This window comes from Callorhinchus milii, unplaced genomic scaffold (genome assembly GCF_018977255.1).
Source record: "Callorhinchus milii isolate IMCB2004 unplaced genomic scaffold, IMCB_Cmil_1.0 Scaffold10, whole genome shotgun sequence".
In the NCBI taxonomy this organism is placed as follows: domain Eukaryota; kingdom Metazoa; phylum Chordata; class Chondrichthyes; order Chimaeriformes; family Callorhinchidae; genus Callorhinchus; species Callorhinchus milii.
The window spans coordinates 11,970,704-11,991,870 of record NW_024704751.1 but is presented as its reverse complement, the minus strand read 5'-3'; the positions used below and the strand labels follow the sequence as shown (position 1 = coordinate 11,991,870).

The 21,167-nt window shown below is 46.8% G+C and overlaps 1 protein-coding gene across 2 annotated transcripts in view; it reads right to left on the bottom strand.

Moving 5' to 3' along the window:
* Window positions 1-988: 988 nt before the first annotated feature.
* Window positions 989-21,167, bottom strand: part of runx3 (RUNX family transcription factor 3) — a 35,935-nt gene continuing 15,756 nt past the window's right edge. Inside the window, exons 4-6 of one of the 2 annotated variants that reach the window (XM_007904247.2) lie at window positions 8,082-8,258; window positions 2,825-3,349; window positions 989-1,312 (exon numbers count right to left, since the gene is read on the bottom strand). In XM_007904247.2, coding sequence (XP_007902438.1) covers window positions 2,835-3,349; window positions 8,082-8,258 — 692 coding nt within the window. In that variant the 3' untranslated portion in view covers window positions 989-1,312; window positions 2,825-2,834. Of the gene's footprint in view, window positions 1,313-2,798; window positions 3,350-8,081; window positions 8,259-21,167 lie in introns of those variants that run through there. The other variant, XM_007904246.2, reaches the window with a different exon arrangement.

Below are 21,167 nucleotides of genomic sequence, written 5' to 3'. Positions count from 1 at the left end.
GGAGGATAAACTGTGTAGTTGAACGGGCTGTTTGCTCTCTGTAAAGACTGAGCTGCCGTGAGGCAACTTTGTGAATGCAAAGCGAGTGAAAGAGACTTAATAGGGACATCTCCATACTCCCCATTGGCTCATTGTGACTTGTACCTCAATGAACACCCAAACTATAATGCTGAACCTGGTGGGACATAATGCTCTTATAATGACAATGACATCAATATTCTCTGTGTGTGTATATATATATATATATTATAATACATCTATCTGGGAGTTTTTTGCCACAGCTAACAAATGCTCTCGCTTTGTGCTGGGCGTTTTACTGAGAACCTGAAAAATTCACCTCCACTTCTCGCTCGTCAGAAATTGTGCTAAGAAAAGAAAGGAACAAAAAACGCGCCACTTTTTTCTGTCAGTGTGCACGTTCATTTTGAAACCGCAACGAACGGCTTGAATAAAGCAAAACTTCCCGCCAACGGTGGGGGAATCGTTTCAGAGCAGATTCGTGAAGCTTTCAGATTTTCACTTTGAGCCTCCAAATAATCCCATGGAGGAGAGAGAGGTCCCTATTGCAAAGACTGACTCATAGAGCAAAATAGCCACGTAATTGACAGTATTCGCTTGTATATCATTTACACAACTTGAGAGCTTTAGCACCTGAATATGTGCTATTGTACACCTCAGTGAACTGCAAAAGTACAGCAAAACAGGAGAAATGTCCAAGATATATATGATCGACCGAAACTTTTAAAAGGAATGAACGTCTGTAAACAGGGTTATTTGGTCTGTTCAATAAGCAAAATTGCCTGAGGGACCCAAATCTGCACTTCCATTTTCTTGAAACCGATATAAACCAGAAGTTTTTTTTAATTTATATATATATATACAAAATGTTTTAAAACGAACTGCAGTACTTCGCTACGGAGTTTAATATCAACAGAGATTAATTCCCACAAAAGCTACATTATTATTGTTATTATTTGAAAAGTTTGGTCGATTTTTTTTAAAAAAAAAGTCATTAAATTAAATCACTGGTAATTTCAGTGTAAGCTTCACAACAGACAGCAAGCACTGTTCCTGGTAATACACAATACATGTGTCTCAGCCATGCAAAGGCCTGTATGGGGATAAGAGACTGGCTCCACTAATTTGCTATTAAATTGTGACTCAATATATCCATTAAAGAGATCACACTTACTCTATTATTCTCCTAGGAGTGTCTGACTCAGTGCATTTTTTTTTCTTGTAGTCCAAAGTGAGTGAAATGATCAATCTGGGATCGAATGTTGCTCTCACTGCTCGCTTCCTCTCAATCAGCCTTCCGTCCCGAGGGGAAAATGGGAAGGAACATTCCGCTAGTTATAAATGTAACGTGGACATAAAATTATCCGCATCTCGCTGATCCAGGATTACCCCTCCCTCCCCTTCCCATCGCCTAGAAACATTGAGAACTGTTTTTGTTTACAGACCTCTACCATAAACTACCTTTCCCATTAACAACCCACACAGTTTGCCGTCAGAGTTGCCATAAAACTTAAATCGGCACTACGTTCCTCATTGCACAGGTGCTCCCTGGAAACCTTTGTTGTGTTCTTTAATTATGCCAAATAATAATAATAATCCTTCCATGTCTCAAAGCCCTTCTGAGTTGACTGTGTATTTTGTGGGTGAAACGCAGCAGAAATTGCGCACAGCAGCGTCCCCACAAACAGTTGTGGATTCAGCGACCAAATTATTATTATTCGTTTAAATTTTTTTTAAAAAAAATTCTCCCCTCGGCGGAAAAGTGATCCACTAACAACCTGATTTCTACTTACTGCCAGGCAAACAGAAGCGTGTGGAGTAAAAAAAAAACTTCCCTACGGTTTCGCCCTATTAAATTTTAATTACTATTAAAGTACAGGGTTTCCGACATGTGCAGGAAGTTTTCAATGTGTTCCTTGGCTGTGGTATAGACACTGGATTGAAGTACGCAGGCTTTCATTGACCTCAAACGGTAATAATGCGTTGATAAAGTTGGCCTTTGCCTCATTGAAGAGATGCAAAGGAAATAATATTAAAAAAAACACATTGATTTAACAAGCTCCCGAACAGACACTACATGGTCCTTAGGTTCCGTGTTTAGGTTTTGTGGAGTGAAGCTTATGTGAACTTTTCAAAAGATGCCAAGGATTATTCTGCTTTATTCTAAAGGCGAGAACCGAGGTGGTGGGTCGACGAGAATTTGGATTTTCTGGCCCTTTGCCACGAATGCTATTGACGGAGACGCTATAATGTCTCTTCTGTTTCACAGCCAAATGTGTTGTCCCTTTTAATGCAGTTTCAAAACGGTCCGTGCTGAAACACTCCACGATGTGGGTCCCAGCATGGTACAAAATCAACCGCAAACATTTGGTTAACAAATAATATTTGCGGTGAGGGGGCTGAGGGTAGTGAGGGTGAGGGAGGGTGAGGGGGGTGAGGGTGTGGCGGGCAGGATGTTAATTCTACCCAAACCCACGTCAACCCATTTTGTTCTTCGTGAAAACCATCACCAATTGGTCAGACGTGGGTTTAACCTGGTGAAGTCTTTTGGCCGACAACAGGCAGAAGAGAATATTTTACATCGGGGGTGGGGAGGGGAGGGTGGGGGATGGTGGGCAGTCATTTCAGGGTCTGTACAACGAGCATCATTTTAGCCCCAAAAACAAGACATCTGTACACGGACATAATATTTTTTTTTGGTGGGGGAAATGCAATTTCAGTCCACGATTCTCTCAGGGGGTGGGGAGGTGGTGGGGTGGGAGGGAGGGAGGGAAGGGGGTGGGTGGGCGAGTTGCTCTTCATGCACCTTCGGTTGTTTAATACGGTCTCCATACTGACTCGTCGAGCCGTCCTGTGGTGGTCAGTGTGGGCGAGTTGCTTTGGCTGCCGTTGGGGTCCACGCCATCGTTCTGGTTGGCGAGGTTGGGATTCATGAGCGAGCTCCCGCTGGAGGCACTGGTGCAGGACGGCAGCATCCTGGTGGGCGAGCGTTCCCCGGCCACCATGGAGAACTGGTAGGATCCAGCCGAGGTGCCGTAGTACAGGTGATAGGGTGAAGCCCCGGCCTGGAAGGTCCCACCTTGGTTCTGGGCGGAGCCGGGGTAAGGGGGCGGCAGGTAAGTGTGGTAGCGAGCCGTGGACGCCATGCTGCTCATGCTGATGCCCCCGATGCCCGTCGTGGGGGGGGTGGCGGAGTAGGTAAAGGCCGCCGGCATTGTGCCCGGATAGTGCACCCGAGGGTCGGCGAATCGGGAGTCCGCCAGCGAAGACAATCCTGGGAACTGCCGCTCAAATTGGCGAGGGTCTGAGAACGGGCTGAGGTCTGAGCTCCCTGTGGGGAGGGGGGGGAGAAAAGCAAAGATATCGATCGATAAGTAAAGTCACTGTACACAACAATAACCACAACAAGTTGTATTTATATATATATATATATAGAATCCTCCACTCGGGGTTTATCCTCCCGCAATGCTTCAATACAATACTATGTGACATTTACCCAGCGCCTCTCACGTCTGGACAGTCAGGGATTTGGACCCGAGTTGGGGATTGGGATTGGGAGGGGGGTAGAGGGCCAGGGAGGGTGGGGGTAGGGTTAGGGGAGAAGGTTGAAGGGCAGCACATCCGTATTTACATGGATTGTGAAGTGGAATTGAGTGTGTGTGTGTTTTGGGGGCGAAATTTTGACAACTCTTGAGTGTCACTGGTCCACGAGATCCAACAGTTCACTGAAACCAACATTGCCTTAAAGACGTGTTGTTGATGAGGGGAGGATTGGGTTGGGTGGGGGGTGGGGATTGGGTCAGGGAGGGGGATTTTACGGGAGTTGTGAAGGTTGCTCGAGCTTCTTCTGTAACAAGCTGGGCTTGCCTTCAGCGCAGTGGCATTTGGAAATGATTGCAGGACCAGCCGCGTGTGGTTCTATAAAGATAAACACACTGGTATTATATTCTAACCCCGCTGCTGAATACCAGCCTTGTGAGGCCAGCACTTCACATAAACATTCGCAAACCGTTTCCCTTTCGAGCAGTGCTACTGGTCATCGCAGAGCTGCTGAAACCCAAACAGGAAAGCCCTCGGCCAAAAACGCTGTGTCACAAGACTGAGTGAGGCTGCTCTTCTGTGAGTCTCTTTCTCTCTCTCCCTTCCCTACAGGGACTAACTTACACAACAACAAAAACAGAGCTGTCGTTCTGCTGGGTGCCAACCTAGCATTGCTTCAGAACCATTCCCCAACATTTAATAATATTATTAAAAGTAATGATAATAATCCTCGCATTTGACACAGCGCCTTATCGCGCCTTCGAGACGTCTCAAAGCGCTTCACACAAATACGCCGTACTGCAAATTGACCGTATAGTTTGTGAGCGAAATGGTGGAGTTGTGGGTGGGGGGGGCAGAGAGGATGAAGCCCCGATCGTCGATAGGGAGGGGACGGTGGAATCCAGTCATTCCATAATCAGCCGTTTGCTAACTCAGCTGTAAGTAAGCAAACTGGGAGACCACAGACACTAACAGGAAATACGGATCCCGAGACAGGAACACGTGAGGAGCACATGGTGAGCTGGCAAAGCTGCTCGGAGTTTCTGAAACCCGGTGGTCTCCTGTCTTGAGCCGGGAGATAACTTGGTGGAAACAGAACTGTCTGTTCCTCTTATGTCAACGGTGCCGTTTGATTTCAACGCTTCGTTTCTGATGAAAATAGATCCCAGGGTAAACATTCCCCTCACCACCGCTGCAGCACTAAAGCGAGACTGTTTAAAATTCAGCACACACAAGAAAAACATCCCTCTCCTCCAGTTTAACCTATGACACAGGGGTGGAATTATTCTAAAGTTAAAACCAATGCAGTTATTAATAATAATAATAATAATAATCATAATAATCTTTGCATCCAAACCCCTAACTGTCCAGTGCCTTGGGACGTCCGCCTCACGTGAAAGGCGCGGTGTAAATGTAATTTGTTGTGGTTGTTGCGCTTGATTATAGCGACTTAAATCGAGTCATTAAGACATATTATTATTATTATTATTATCGCAAAGTGTACCGTATTGTAATGGGGAAGCGACTGCATAACAATTAATTAAGTATTAACTGTGTAACAGTTGATATAACAGTTTTCAGGCGAAATTGCGTTAATTGGATCACACTCAAATGAGCTAAATTGTCAGCCACAGTCACAAGTTCCCCACACACACACACAGTGGGTTTTGTTGACACTGTGGTAGCTGTGATTCAACCGAATTTGGTCAGAAGCCCATTTTGTCTCGGATAAAAGTGATCGACTGGGCACCACTTAGGGTTTGCCACGAAAATAAATGGCTCAAACCCTGGTTCATGTCAGAGTCTCGGGAACAGGTCTGGGAGAGGGGAGTTTACGTTAATCCAGAACCACCTCATTTAGTTCCCCCCCCCAAAAAAAAAGCTTTGAACGCATTTTTTCCTCCTGTCCCTTTTTCCCCACCCACCCCACATCAGCCTCCTGTGTCCACACTGACTTTCTTCCTTAGTGGGAAAGGCAGGAAAACTGCAGGTGACCATCGTCAGTAACAATAATCCTTGCATTTGATATAGCGCCGTATCACATCATCACAACTTCTCCCACCCAGGGTAACGGTTAATCAGCCATGATCTCATAGAGAATGGCAGGACAGGCTCGAGGGTCTGAATGGCCTACGTCTGTTCCTATGTTCCGAGGTTTATGAAGCACTTCGCAGGGATACACTGTAAAGTGTAGTGACCGTGCATTTTGCTGGCGAGACCCGCTGCTGAGCTGTTGCTCGGAGGCGTATGATCTGTGAGGTTACTTTACACTCACAAGACTTGCAGTTTGATGTCGCGCCTATAATGTCGAAAGCCTGAGAGAGGTGCTTGGCAGGGATTTTCCCCGTCAAGTGTAGTGACGCAGGCTAAACGAACAGCTCCCCAAAAAAACAGCAATCATTTCGCCGCCACGTTGGTCAACGGGACCAAGATAAATTGGGTGTCGGTGTGTTCTCAAAACACGAGCTACAGTTTAGATTGATTTATTCAGCCAGAATGAGTGGGAGTTAATAATTAGTGAGAAGTGAACCATGTTACAGTGCTATGTGATCTTGGGCCTGCTTTGTCATTTCATTTTGTGTACAGGCGTTTGTAAACACCCAGCACGGGCGGTGGTTTCACTGGTTACTCCGCGTGTCTCCCGCGAGTTGTTATGTGGGTTGCCTCTATAGAGCCGGGAGCAGGTTGCTCTCACCTCCAGCCTCGCACTCGCTCACTGCAACATCTGTTTGCAGCATTTTAATCCTGTCCCCTCTCTGTCTCTGTCACTGCGTGCCACTTAATGGAGTCCCGGAGCGCAGTAGTTAAGAGCGCTCGCCTCGCAAGCGAGAGGACCCGGGATCGATTCCCGAACAGGGAGAAAGGATGGGCAAGTTTCCTTGCTCCACACGCCTCTGTGTAACCTAGCAGTAAGTAGGAACCCGGCTGTTAGTTGATTGGCCGATCGCTTTCTCGGGGTAATAATCCCATCCAAAAATAGTAATAATTTGGTCATTCAACCCACGACTGTTCCACCACTCCCACTCTCTGCAGTCTCTTGTCAGTCTACCCACACCTCCGCTTTCACTAGGAGGGAGTGTCTGTCCAGGCAACAGACACCTATGTAACTGCCAACAACTCTTCCTATATTCAGCTGTGGACGAGGAGGTGTGTGCATACTATAGGTGAGACAGAGACAGGTATCGTCCACAGTTCTTATTCTGAGCAATTGCCCAAAGCAACGTATGTGGGCAGACACCAGATTTGCCTCCAGCACGCCCTGCCCTGTCTGTGATTTTTGTTGGCAGCATTTCACTTCACTTCACTTTAGGATTGTTAGTCGATCAGTGAATCGCTTTTCTGCAGTAATAATTCCCTCCAAAAAAATGTGTGGTAAGTCAATCCACGACTGTTTGTGTGGGACATTAGTGTGAGCAATTAATTGCCCCCGCATTTCGCCCACACAAAGTACAAGGTCAATCCAGTTATTTAAATCGTTCCACTCGATTTCTATAAGACCCGAATTATCATCAAATACCCTCAAACTGCCTGATGCGATCTCTTACGAGTTATAATTGACCAGGTGAATCTTCGTAACTTTCTCGTTAGTGATAAATTACACATATTATTTTTTTCTCTCTTAGTTTGCCTTGTTTTGATGAGGTGGGAGAGATTACTTTCTTTTCACAATCTCCTCTGCTACGCTCAGCAGAATCAACGTGTTGTGTTTGAAACGTTCTGACCTCCAGCACCTATTCGAATTGTTTTGACTGGAAAAGCACAGTGTAATTAAGTAAGAATGTGTGTGAGGGAGTGTGCCATTACTGCATTAGGAACCCATCAACACGATCAGGGCATGAAGAGTCAGGCAAGTGTCCCATTAAATAACAAGCTGCATTCGCCCGAAAAATACAGTCATTACGCTTTACACTGCAGCCCGTGAAGCTCTTTGAGGCACCATCCACCCAAAGGATGAGTCCTGTATTGTAGTGGTTAGCGCTCTCGCCCGAGCAGGATGAAACCCATAGCACGTTTCCTTACTCTACACGCCCACTGTTTAACCAGCAATAAGTAGGAACCCGGTTCTTAGTTGATTGGCGGATCGTTTGTGAGGGGGTAATAATCCCTCCAGAAAAATAATTTGCTCACTCAACCCACGGCTGTTTGTGGGACACCTCTGTACACAATTGGCTGCCGAGTTACACCCCCAAAATACACAGTCAGCACTGCATTGGAGCGTCACACTAGACTGTACGAGTTCAAAGTCCCTGCCTGAGGCATGAAGCCACAACCTCCTGCCACGAGATTGCTACCAAACTGAGCCGGTGCGGGAATGATTTGACTGACACGATCTTTGTGTGAGAGCGTGTTGGGGGCTGCGTTGCTCTAACGACTGAAGGAGAAACCTGAGCAGCAGTGGGTCAGGAGCAGTCACTGGGCGGGTGAAGGGGGAGTGAGTGGGGGTTTGGTGGGGGGGGTCTAATGGTGATCTACATCTCAAGTGGACGTGAGGATATTGAGAGTCGCTTCCTCAAGCCACTCACCCGGCATCTGAGTCTGGGCGGAGGAGCTGAAGTGAGATGGTGCATTCAGCTGTGGTCGAGGGCTTGGAGTTGATGGACCAACCCTCATGGCTGTCTGACGGTATCGTTCCAACTCGCTCAGACGGTCAGAGAACAGTGTGTTGGGCTTTGCTTGGTCTTCAAGCTTCTGTCTGTGCCCTGCAATAAGAGATAATGTTATATTAAAAATGCGGCTTGGTCATTTGTTTCTATAACATTTCTCTGATTCTCTTACCTCTCCCCGCCTCCCTCCACCCCTCACCCCCCCACCCCCACCTGATCCCCCACTCACGTTGTTGGTTGCTTCTTTGGAGTCGGGGGAATTGGTGGGGGGGGGGGAAGGGTGTGGGTACAAAGCCGTTATATTTTGGATGGGGGGGGTGGGGAGTGCGGGTAAGGAACGAAGAAAATGTTTGATCGATTCTATGCTTCGACCCACGTGGCAGAAGATATGTCCCAGAGGCAGTCATGTGGTTGGGCCAAATTTACAGCCAACTTTCCAGTGTATCGTCCTCTCCTCAGATTGTTTTGACAATCACAACAACAACAACTTGCATTTGAGGAACCTTACAGCATGCTGGTCCAGTTAAGTAAGGAATGAATGATGAGTCTGGCTGTCAAACTCACATAATCATAATATTTAATAATAATAATCATCCTTGCATTTGACATAGCGCCTTGTCACGTTGTTGAGACGTCTCGAAACACATCGCAGAATAAAGTGTAGTGACTGTATTTTTTGGGGCAAATGCGGCAGCCAATTGCGCACAACAGTCGAAGATTGAATGACCATTATATATTTATTTATTAATTTATTTATTGAAGGGATTATTACCCCTGGAGAGCAATCCGCCAATTGAATAACAACTGGATTCTTACTTATTGCTAGAGACATGTGTGTGGAGCAAGGAAACTTGCCTAAGGTTTCGCCCTGACCTGCCCGGGAATCGAACCCGGGTCCTCTCGCTCGTTAGTGCTCTAACCAATACCCTAATAATCCTTCTGCACCCAGCTGGCAACAACCCTCTCAGTTTCAGACGATTTGATCTTTCCTCCACCCTCTCCCACATCCCCGCTGGAAATAAGTACCACAAAGCTAGGTGTTATATTTACAGTGTGCGGTGCCCAGCTTGAAACAAGCGTTAAAATCTCAGCGCTAACTGACTCTAACCCCAAACTCAATCTACTGCCCCGACTAATCATTAACTACTCAAAGGGAAAAAGCGATTGCATTTAAAATTGCGCTTGATGAATTCAATTAGCATAACTTAGATTTAAAGCATCTTAATTGCCCCGCACCGGGTATTTTAAATGCCATTTTGTTCCTGCGTTCAGGGATTTGTACGCCAATAGGGGTTAAAACCGATGAAAAGCAATTACATTTAGAGCGACGTCACGCTGTGAATTAAACATTTATTTGGCCCCCTCCAGCTTTCCGCTGAGCTGGAAACCTGCCCTTCAATCCCACTGTAGCGAGTGTCCCCTTTCTACAGATGTTGAGTTAAAACATCTTCTAAACCAGATGTTGAGCAAGTTGCGCCTGAAGACTCCCCCCCCCCCCCACCCCCCCGGCTCAGCGTCGAGCTCCGCCACTGTCGAACGCTCTGGGGTACAAGTTGTTGCTGTAAAAAAAAACACTTCAACCACTGCGTTGCTATGTGGTTCACGTAATATCGACATCACTCCGACGACCTGTTTAACCTAAGTAAGTGAGGACTTGGTTCGTGTGTGTGTGGGGGGGGGGGGGGGTGCAAGAGACAGAATACCAACCCCACCCTGACCAATTTGTGCATTCCCCCCCTCCACATCCTGTTTTAAGACTCGTCAACTACCTTCTACCCTTCCCCAACACCCCTCCCAAACCCACCCTCATTAATTGCCAATTGAAGCATATTTTAAATAGTACGTCGATAAACATCTCGTGTGGATTCAAAGGGTGGGGGCGGGTAGAGGGGGGGAGAGATAAAGGTATTTCCGAGTTGCAAGAGACAATAAAGCCACAAAGCTAGTCATATGGCCAAAAGCCGGCAGCGTTCAATTTCCTGAACGGAGTCTCTGGGTTTAATTTACCTTCTTTCTCCATCTGCAAACCCCCCTGTGCTCCACCCCGCCCCCCGCCCCCCCATCTCTGTAAACTCTGCTGGCCACATTTTTTAAATGTATTAACTGGGTTTCATTCTCCACCACCGAGTCAGTGACTGTTTGTCGTAGAGGTTCTCTCGTTTCTTGAATTTACAGTGAGTCGAGAGAGGCACCAAATGACTATCATTATTTATTTATTTATTTATTTGTCTATTTTGAAGGGATTAGCGGAAAAGCGATCCGCCAATCGGCTTGACAACCGGGTTCCTGCTAACTGCTGGGTAAAGAGAGGCGTCTGCGTGTGAGTGTGTGTCTGTGTGTGTGGAGTAAGGAAACTCCCAATGTTTCACCTTGACCTGACCCGCCCGGGAATCGAACCCGGGTCCTCTCGCTCGCTCGCTCGCTCTAACCACTGCGCTGCTGCGGGGACACTCCGCCGTGTTGGCAGCTGATCGCTGACCCAGCAGTGGGCTCCTAACTGAAGGGGCGACGTGCTGTGGCTTTGACCAGGATTCGAACCCACCAGTGCTCGCTGGGCAAAGCCGGGCTTAGTCCACTTCGCTGCTTGGGCTGCGGAAGCTGGTCAGAGGCACAGCACCAGGCCAAAGAACTGTGCCCCCTGCTGGCTGATCATCTGCACTGCATGGCACAGATGTTGACTTGAGAGAGGATGCCACACACACACAAAAATATAATATATATATAATATATATAATATATAATATATATATATATATGCTCCAAGATCAGGGAGGTCTTTAGCAGTCGGTGGCCTAAACAGGAGATAGCAGCGTGAGGGAGTTCAGAAAGGAAGGAGGGGATGCAAAGAGAGGGTTAATAAACCCTTCCGAATACGAGATTTAAAAAAAAAATTACTAATGATAATTCGGCCACTCAATCCACGGCTGTTTGTGGGACCCGGCTGTGCGATATTGGCTCCCGCGTTCGGCCCCCCGCCCCCCGAAAAAAAAACATACGGTCAATTCACTTGACAGCGTGTCCCGTGAAGCGCCTTTTCAGGCGCCTCGAAAGACGTGATAAGGAGCTGGGTCAAAAAAATGCAAGGATTATTATTTCATTTGACCGTCTCAGAAGATAGGCATGGACTTTACTGAAGCGTTCGATGTCCGAGCGTGGGCCCTGACCCCCGCCCCCCCCCCACCCCATCACAATGGGGGGGTGGAAGTGGGGGTGTAGGATGGAGCTGCCCACTTCCGGTCTATACGATCCACAATAAAGGGATGATCGGTTCTGACACCTGCCCCCAATACCACGGCTGCACTTTCCTTACAGCGGCTGCTGAGGTTACCCTATGTGAACAGTGGTGGTGGTTTAATATTATTAGTCATCTGTCAGAAACAAAGTTGTGTGTGTTTCAGTCCACGCCTGCGTGTGGGACACTCACTGCTGTGCGCAATTGGCTGCCGCGTTTTGCCCACAAAACATAACAGTCCGTTCCCTTGACAGAGTAGCCTGTGAAGCGCTTTGAGACGCCTCGAAGCCGTGATAAGGCGCTGTATCAAAGGCCAGGCTTTAATTATTATAATTATTATTATTTTTTCAAATTGCGACCCGGCCCTGGACAGTTGCTCACTCTCAACCTGACGTCTTGTCAGGTTACCTCCCTCCTGATCACGCTGCTGTCTTTCATTTGCAGTCCGGTTCAAAAAACGAAAACCCTCGGTTTCGTTGGGAAAACAAACAGGAGCGAGACACAGACGCACCGTCTCAAAGAGTTAAATGCGAAAATCTACTAGACACTCGGCACAAGCAGCCAGAGAAATATTTGGAGGGAACAGAGTCTTCTTGGGGCTCAGCGAGGCAGTCACAGATAGATTATTATTCACATGTTTGAAGTTGGCTTGACTTGTGCCGTTTGGAAAAGGATCCAGTTACACCGAGTCTTTGCCTTGGCTGAGTTCTCGGCTGTTCAAACACTGCAGCTTCTGTCTGTTCCCCGGAACCGTCCAAATGTCAACGTTTTTTTTAAAAAAATCGACTTGCCCCAAAGCCAGAGTCTCTCGCTTCTGTCTGAGATTTCCCCCGCGCACCAACATAGGATAAGAACTAATTCCAACGCTCCCAATAATTCATATTGCTTCAGGTTAGATTACATTTGTGATGAATTGGCTGCCTTTTAAAGGCGCAAAGAAAATATCCATTTAAAGGGAAATAGGCTGGCTGCCATCCAATTGGCAGAGGGGGGAGTTGTCAGCCGTTGGAAGTCTGAAAGATTTGGCTTGGCTTTAGTCAGAACAGTGGGAGAAATGTTCATTAAAGGCCTGATGTTGATTATGTGGAGGTAAAGTTTCCATACCTATCGCAGAAAGCACAAGCCAATCGGAAGCCCGATGGTTTTATAGCACGTCAGTTACATTCTCTGCTGATGGAAGTAAGTGTGTGTGTGTATGTGTGTCGGTGTGTGTGTCAGCCAGCCAGCTGAGCTATTTATAACTTGCCTGTAACAGTCTCCCCTCCCTTTCAAGTGTAGGGCGCACAGGCTGAGCACCTAAAGTAGTCCAGCAGCTAAAGTAATTGACTGTACCTTTTTCGCCCACAAAATACGCAGTCAATTCACTTCATAGTGTATTCTGTGAAGCGCTTTGAGACGTCTCGAAGACGTGATAAGACGCTGTGTCAAATGCAAAGATTATTATTATTGTTATTAGTCACACTCACTCACTGTGAGCGTGAAGAGCATGCACCAAGCAGCTGAACCATTCCTAACCTTATCCATTCGGGCCTTTAAACTCATCTATTTTGCCCTTTCTCACTGTGAGCACATGCTGCACAGCTGAACTGTTTATAAGACATCCTGTCTCTCTCTCTCTCACGCAAAGGAATAACTGTACAGTCTATCTCACTGCAGTGTAACAGAGATAAGAAGCTGAGTGATGATCAGCGACTGTTCCATATCAACTTCAAAGTGATCAATAGGCCGTGGGCAGCCCTTATTGATATGACATCCAACCCAACATCGACTTAGTTGAGAATCCGCTGTACTGTTTGCCTACAAATAAATACTAATAAGCCTTGCATTTCATACAGCGCCTCATCACATTGTTGAGACGCCTCAAAGTGCTTTGCAGGATATATTGTAAATATTGACCGTGTATTTTGTGGGCGAAACACGGCAGCCAATTGCACACAGCAGCGTCCCCACAAACAGTCGTGGATTGAGTGACTAAATTGTTTCGTTGTTTTTTTGTTTTTTTTGGAGGGATTATTACCCCCAGAAAGCGATACCCCAATCGACTAACAACCGGGTTCCTACTGACTGCTGGGTAACCAGAGGCGGGTGGAGTAAGGAAAGTTGCCTAAGGTTTCGCCCAAATACACAGTCACTACACTTCACTGTAAAATCGTGTGAAGCGCCTCGAGACATCTCGATGGTGTGATAAGTAGTGTTATACGAAATAAGTACAGAATTACAGTACTTGACCAGTGAGACATTGGTAAATGGAAATAGTGTGCTATTGAATCTCCCTGTGTCCCGGCCAACAATCCCAAACCCGCACCCGATAAATTCGATCGCTCACCGATTTAAGACAGTTGTTAAAAGAAACAGAGGGGAGGTTAGGAAAAATGTTTTCACCAGCGAGTTGTTGGGATCTGGAATGCATTACCTGAAAGGGCAGTGGAAACCGATTCAATAACAACTTTTAAGAGAGAAGCAGACGGGTATTTGGGGAGGACAGGATTGCAGGGCTATGGAGAGAAAGCGGGCCGGTGGGATTGACTTGTATGCTGTATGATTCTATGGTTCATGGCTGTTTGTGGGACATTGCTGTGCGCAAAACTAGCTGTGGTGTTTACAGTAAAAATCATGTGAATCGCTTTGAGATTATTTCGGACCATCTTTAACATGTCGACTGTAGCAAGGCACTGCATCAACTGCAAGGATTATTAACGCTAGAACTTTGCTGCTTTAAAGCTGCACCATGGGTGGTGCAAACGCAACAACAACAACATCAAAATTACATTTACGCGGCGCCTTTCACTTCAGGAGGACGTCCCAAGGCGCTCAGGTCAGGGATTTGCACCCGAGCTGGGAGTTGGGATCAGGAGGGGGTGGAGGGCAGGGAGAGTGGGGGTAGGATGGTGAAGGCGTGGTCGAAGAGGAGGCTCTTGAGACAGGCCTTGAAGGAGGCGAGGGAGGGTGGGGGGGGGGGTGAGACGAAGGGACTGTGGGATGGAGTTCCACCAAAAGGTGGGGGCAGAGAGGCTGAAGGCCCGACCGTTAGCAATGTAAAGCAGATATGGATCACCCTTTTCATAAGTGGCTGTTGATGTGGAGTCTGTGAAGAAAGCTGGATAAACTCTTGAGGCACATTACTTAACGGGGATATAAAGCAAGGGGAAGTATATCTCTCCAGTGGGGGAGTTAGCACCAGCACGTGTGGGTCAGATGACCTCCTCTTGTGAGGTACTCTTTATAATCGTAAGCACGTCAACCTCTAAGCGATGCATAAATCGTGCAAAGCTTAAACAAGATGGACTGCGAAAATGTCCTTAGTACAATTCTTTTTATGAACCAATTTCTTATTGACACTCCTCTGTCCCAAGGCAGAGAGTCTTTTGAATTTTTGATGAACTTCATGCATCTATTTGGACCTTCCCCATCCCCTGCCCCTAATGGATTACCAGTGCATTAATGCAAAAAGCGAGCCAAAGGTATTTTTATTAGCTCATAAAACTTTTAGTGCATTGACATACTCACGCACATATGTCATTGTGTCCATTGACAGACCAATAATAATAGGATTCATCAAACAAACCCGTTGTGTACTTTGCCAATTTCCTTACCCCGAAAAAGGCACCGAATGTTGAGAAACTGGGACTGGAGTCTTGTAGCTCAGTGGTTAGAGCGCTCGCCTCGCAAGCGAGAGGATCCGGGTTCGATTCCCGAGCGGGTCAGGGCGAAACCCTAGGCAAGTTTCCTTACTCCACACACACACAACACACACACACAAGTGCCTGTTTACATAGCTGTAGGTAGGAACCCGGTTGTTAATCGATTAGCTGATCGCTTTCCAGGGGGTAACTATCCCTTTTTAAAAAAAACACTATTTCAAATAATAATTTGATTTAATCGCTCAATCCATGACTGTCCGTGCGCAATTTGGCTTCGAGACGTCCCAAAGCGCTTCGCAGGATACGCTGTGGAGCGATTTGACTGCGTGTTTCGTGGGCGAAAAATATCTTGAAACGTGTCAGTGAGAGTGAGCAGCCATAACGAATAGGAATTGAGCAGTATTCACACTGTTAATTCCCTTGCCTCAGCGAAACACCAGCTAGTCCTGTCAGCTTTCTGTCACCACCTCGGGCGGCAGCGGTTCTTGTCTTGAACCCCACCCCCATCCCAGGTAACGAGAAGCCATCTTTGATTGATGATACTCTCTTGCGCTTCAATTCCCTGCTGCTTTTAGATTCCGTCATGTATTTTCGGAGCCGCTCGAGAAAAGCCGGCGCGAGCGTCAACACAAACCCGAAATGGGGTGCGGGAAGCGCGGGTGCAGTAAAATTCCTGCTGGTGGTTCTCTTGCTGTCGTTTGTCCGGGCAGGAGGGCAGACCAGCTCGAATCAGGAATGGGACGTGTGACCGACTGACTGACGGAGACAGTGACTGTAATTCACCGACTTACTCACTGACTGACCTGTCCAATGGGCTGTTAGAACTTCCACCGTCTGGCTCGAGGCAAATTTTCCCCACCCAGGTACCCGGTGGAGGCCTGGCCTGCACAAGCTGAGGTCTCGCAAGACACCACAGCATCACAAGCTGTTAGCAGCATTCGCACCTATCTCCTGTGATTAGCGGTTCCTCCTCGTGCTGGTGTAAAGAGAGCTTCAAACTCTGTCACGCGCAAACTGGGTGGAGGGTTGGAAGTGGCTCTTAATAATAATAATAATAATAATCCTTGCATTTGATATAGCGCTTTTCACGTCAGGAGGACGTCCCAAAGCGCTTCACAGAACACACTGTAAAGTGAATTGACTGTATATTTGTGGGCGAACGCGGCAGCCAATTGCGCACAGCAATGTCCCACAAACAGTCGTAGATTGAAAATGACCAATTTATTATTGTTTTGTTTTTTTGGAGGGATTATTATTAGGCGTGTGGAGTAAGGAAACTTGCCCAAGGTTTCGCCCTGCCTGGAATTGAACTCAGGTCTCTCACTTGCAAAGCGAGTGCTCTAACCACTGAGCTACAGGACTCCACAACTCTTATTACATTGAGCCTTTGATCAAACCCATTTTTTTTTCCAAACCACACACACACACAGAGTATATTTAATGCTGTCAGTCAGTCAGTCACACAGTCAATCATTCAGTCACCTTGGCTGTTGAACTGGTTTTGTTAATTCCACGTATGGGCTGTAGCTCGAAAGGTTTGATCGAGCTTGCCCTTGTTAACAGTGCTTCTATTTTTATGCAAAGCACTGCAAATTGGTGCAAACAATCCGATAATAATCAAGTTCATGACAGAACGCAGGTTTTTAAATCTAGTTGTGATTTTCTTAATGACCAGAGGGGAAATTTGTGGTTCTGTGACTTTGATAATTAGTGATAAATATCATCAGCAAATACCGCAAAATTCCCCCGCCCCTTCACCCCATGTGGGAAAGTAATCTATATTTTCACGCATTCAAGCCACCACAATCCACGACTGTTTGTGGGACGCTGCTGTGCGCAATTGGCTGTCGTGTTTCTCCCACAAAACACACAGTCAATCCACTTTACAGCACATCCATGAAGCGCTTTGAGACGTCTCGCAGAAATGATAAGGTGCTGCATCAAATGCGAGGATTATTCTTATTAATAATTAATAGGATTATTATTGGCTCACGCACCCAGCCCCATTCTCACTTTCTTCAGCGAGCGTGGTGTGTGAGTGAGGAAGATTGCTCACATAGCCAAAGCGATAGTTAGAGAGGGAGAAATGAGCTTGTGTGGAGTCCCATAGTGGTTAGAGCACTCGTCTCGCAAGCGAGAGACCTGGGTTCGGTCCCAGGCCGGGGCAAAATGTTGGGCAGGTTCTGTTCAACCAGTAGTAAGTAGGAGTCCGTTTGTTGGTCGACTGGCGCTTTTCTGAGGGTAATAATTTCTTTTGAAAAAAAAGGTCAATTGACGCCACGACTATTTGCGGGACTCTGCTGTGCGCAATTAATTGGCTGCCACATTTCGCCCACAAAAGTCACTGCGCTTTACAGTATATTCTGCGAAGCGCTATGAGACGGCTCGAAGACTTGATGAGGAAAGGATTATTATTATTATGTCAAATGCGAGGATTATTATTGTTATTACAGTTGAGAGGATGTGAAGCCTCGAGCCACGTCATTCAACTCCACTGGTATAAACCCATCAAGCTGGCAGGATAGACCTGCTTTCTCTCTCCCTCCCTCTCTCTCTCTCTCTCTCTACGCTGTCTAATGTGGATTGATACCAGAGCAACTTATTCTATCATTCCTGTAGCTATTGCGGAGGCTTGGGACTTCTGCTCTTTTATGCCGAAAGGTGGTTTGCAAAAATCTTCGAGCGTTTTAATTAGGTGTGTAATCGGAGCTGAGAGAGAGGAGAGAGATTGCCTCCAGCATGCTATGTCCTGTATAACACCTGCTGTACCAGACTCGTGCATTTGATGCGACTTGTAAGGTTTTATTTTAATTGAAATGACTATCAGACAGACAACGGCAGCCAAGCCTGATCCTGCCCCTCGTCGAACTTCCACAAGCACACAGGGATTTGTTTTCTCTTTCTCCTGAAGAAGCTAACCTTAGAAAGATGAATTTTTTTCTTTTTTTTAAAAAGCAGCTCTGTCCCTCTCTCAACGCAAGGCCAGGCCAGGCCGCCGAGGCCAATTGTGACACCCAAAGAAAGCACTGTCTCAGCTAGGATTGTGGAGTCCTGCTGCTCAGTGGTTAGAGCACTCGCCTCGCAAGCGAGTGGACCCGGGTTCGATTCCCGGGCAAGGCGAAGACTTAGGCAAGTTTCCTTACTCCACACACACGCAGTATGGAGGAACCTGGTTGTTAGTCGATTGGCAGATCGTTTCTGGGCTTAATAATCCCTTAAAAAATTATGATAATAATTTGGTCACTCAATCTACGACTGTTTGTGGGACACTGCTGTGCGCAAGCAATTTGCACACAAATATATACGGTCAATCCATGTTACGGTATATTCCGCAGGGAGTTTTGAGACAACGTGATAAGGCGTCTTATCCGTGATTATCATCATCACCAAACTCAGCCTGTCATTTGCACCTGTGACGTTCCAATATGGAATGGCTTAATCCTAACCTGTGGTGACTGTGCCTTTACCCGGTGGTGGTGGGGGTGGTGGTGGGGGGGAGTTGCTATGTATTTTTAAAGGTTCAATGATGTGGGTGGTTTTAGCAATAATCTTGTCCCGTTTCCTGTTTGCATCACACCCAAAAATACAAACCTTCACAGTGAGCTCAGCTCTGCTCAGCCAGGCCTGCTCTAGCCCGCCCGCCCGCCCGCCCGCCCAACAACTGTCTTATTTTCGACTGCGATACAAAATAGACGTTTGCGTCAAAAAAGACAGTTGCTGCAAGGCCCCCTCCAGCCCCGCAGCCTCACAAGTGTTAGTGGAGGTGTGAAAGGCTGATGAGAGCATTTCTTTAAAACCTCGCTGCTCAACTGTGGTGGTGCAACGTCTTAGCGCCGGAGCAAAGAGTTCACCCAGAGTGCAAAGGCTGTGGAATCCTGTAGCGAATTGGTTAGCGCGCGAGCGAGCGAGCGAGCGAGCGAGAGGACCTGGGCTCGATTCTTCGACAACAACTTGCATTTGTATAGGGCCCTTCACACGGGGTAGTGAAGTGCTTAAAATTCCCGGGCAGGGCCAAACCGTGAGCAAGTTTCCTTATTCCACACCCCTCGGTTTTACCCAGCGGTAAATAGGAACCTGGTTGTTAGTCAATTGGCGATCGCTTTCTGGGGATAATAGTCCCCGACTGTTTGTGGGAACCTGCTGTGTGCCATTGGCTGCCCCGTTTCTCTCCCAAAAATATACAGTTAATTCACTGGACAGTCTATTCTGTGAAGGGCTTTGCGATGTCTCGAAGACCTGATAAGGTGCTGTATCAAATGCACGGATTATTATTATTATTAACTACTGTATTCCATCACTCGGGCTAACATCTAAATTTAGACAGCCTTTTCCCGACTAATAACTCCACCAAGTTTACTCCTTCAAGCACTGGGGGCTGGAAAGACTGAGGACTGGCTGAGTCCACGTGCCTGGCAGTGTGTGGAACAGGAGACCAGATGTGAAGGGGGGGGTAATGGGGGCTGGTGCAGTAAACGGATTATCTGAAGTGGAGGATTAATGTTAATTACTATATCAAAAATGTCACCCTCGTCACACAAACTGAGCCAACCCCATGAGAAGCATCAGGGGAGTGGACAGAGTTACCCATTGAAACCCCCCCCGAGCACCACTACCTCACCCCCTTCAGTGTGGGTGACATCTGACACGTGGTTCAAGCTATCAGGAGACTTCATCAAACCTACAATAACCTGTAAAAGCTTCAGATAACCTGTAAAAGCTGCATTGAAACATCAGCCTGGCCTGCCCCGCTATTGATGGGTTTGTGTTATTTGAACCAACGTACAAAATGAGTCTGATATGAATCAAGAACAATTTCACCCACTCAAACCCACATGAAGGTGAGCATACACACAAGTCGCCCACACACACACATACCCACACACTTTCCCACACATACACACAAGCTTTCCCACACGTAGACACACACGCGCGCACACACACACACACACACGTGCCCTTTCCCATATACTCCCATCTCGAGTGCAGAAGAGCGAATATTTGGAACGTCCTCCCACAACAGCCGTCACTGTTTCTTTTACCTCTTTCAAAAACCAGCCGTGCAAAAATAAATCCCATCTTCTCGTGGTCTGTGGAAGGAGTGGGTGTGATGGGCTAAATGGACTGTTCACGTGCCGTGTGCTGTGAAAGCATTTATCTAAATGGACATCAAAGGGATTTTGTATATACCGCACTGAGCATTGTTTGCACCGAGATACGCAAATGTGTTCATAAACGGGTGCAAAGTATTTTGTGTTTAAATTCATGTTCCTTGCCAAATAAATGACAGTGTGAAAATACATTGCAACATCTTGCCCCACCCTCCAACCCCAAGCATCGATAGCAGAACAAAAGAAGTGTTGAGGCAGCTTTGTTAACACTGCCTTATTTTTTTTACTGCCTTAAATATTGTCTCTGATCAACTCGGTTCAACGGCCAGGGAGGCTTCTACTGTATCAGGCTCTCTGTCCTGAATTTATTTAGTGGGATAACCAAACACAATTCTAATACGACTGGTTCCCGAAACGGCCCGAAGCTGTCAGCCCTAGATTCCTGCTCCGTTTGTACTTCCCTTGTTTCAGGATTTATCTTGAGATTCTGACTGCGCTTTCCGGTCCACCGTTTGGTTTCGCCCGGTCTGAACCACACTCCAGTGGTGAGGGATCTATAGGAACTTCTTAATCCAAAGTCAGATTCAACCCCTGTCAGTTTGCAAAGCTGTGTGTAGTCTTGAAACAACTCGATTGCATAGCATAGCACCTGGGGGGTGGGGGGGGAGGAATGAAAAGCAGCTAACAGAACCTTACAGAATTTGACAATGATTCCTTCACTGATATTAATTCTGTGTTGTACAGTAGTATATTGATTTTGCTGTAGGGACCATTACTGCATTGCTCTTGAGAGTTAAGCAATTTTGCTGCCACAACTTTGTTGTCAAGTGTTTAAAAAAATAACTTGCAGGCGTCGCTCCTTAACACAAGAAGCACCAAAGATGTTATCTCCTCGAAGGGATGTGTCACATTCAGAATAACACTTCACTTAAATCGAGCTTAGCTCTTCCACTTCGGATTTCAGTTCAGGCTTCAAAAAAATTAATCTCACGCTTTGCTCTCTGCCAATCAAACAAGTGATGTT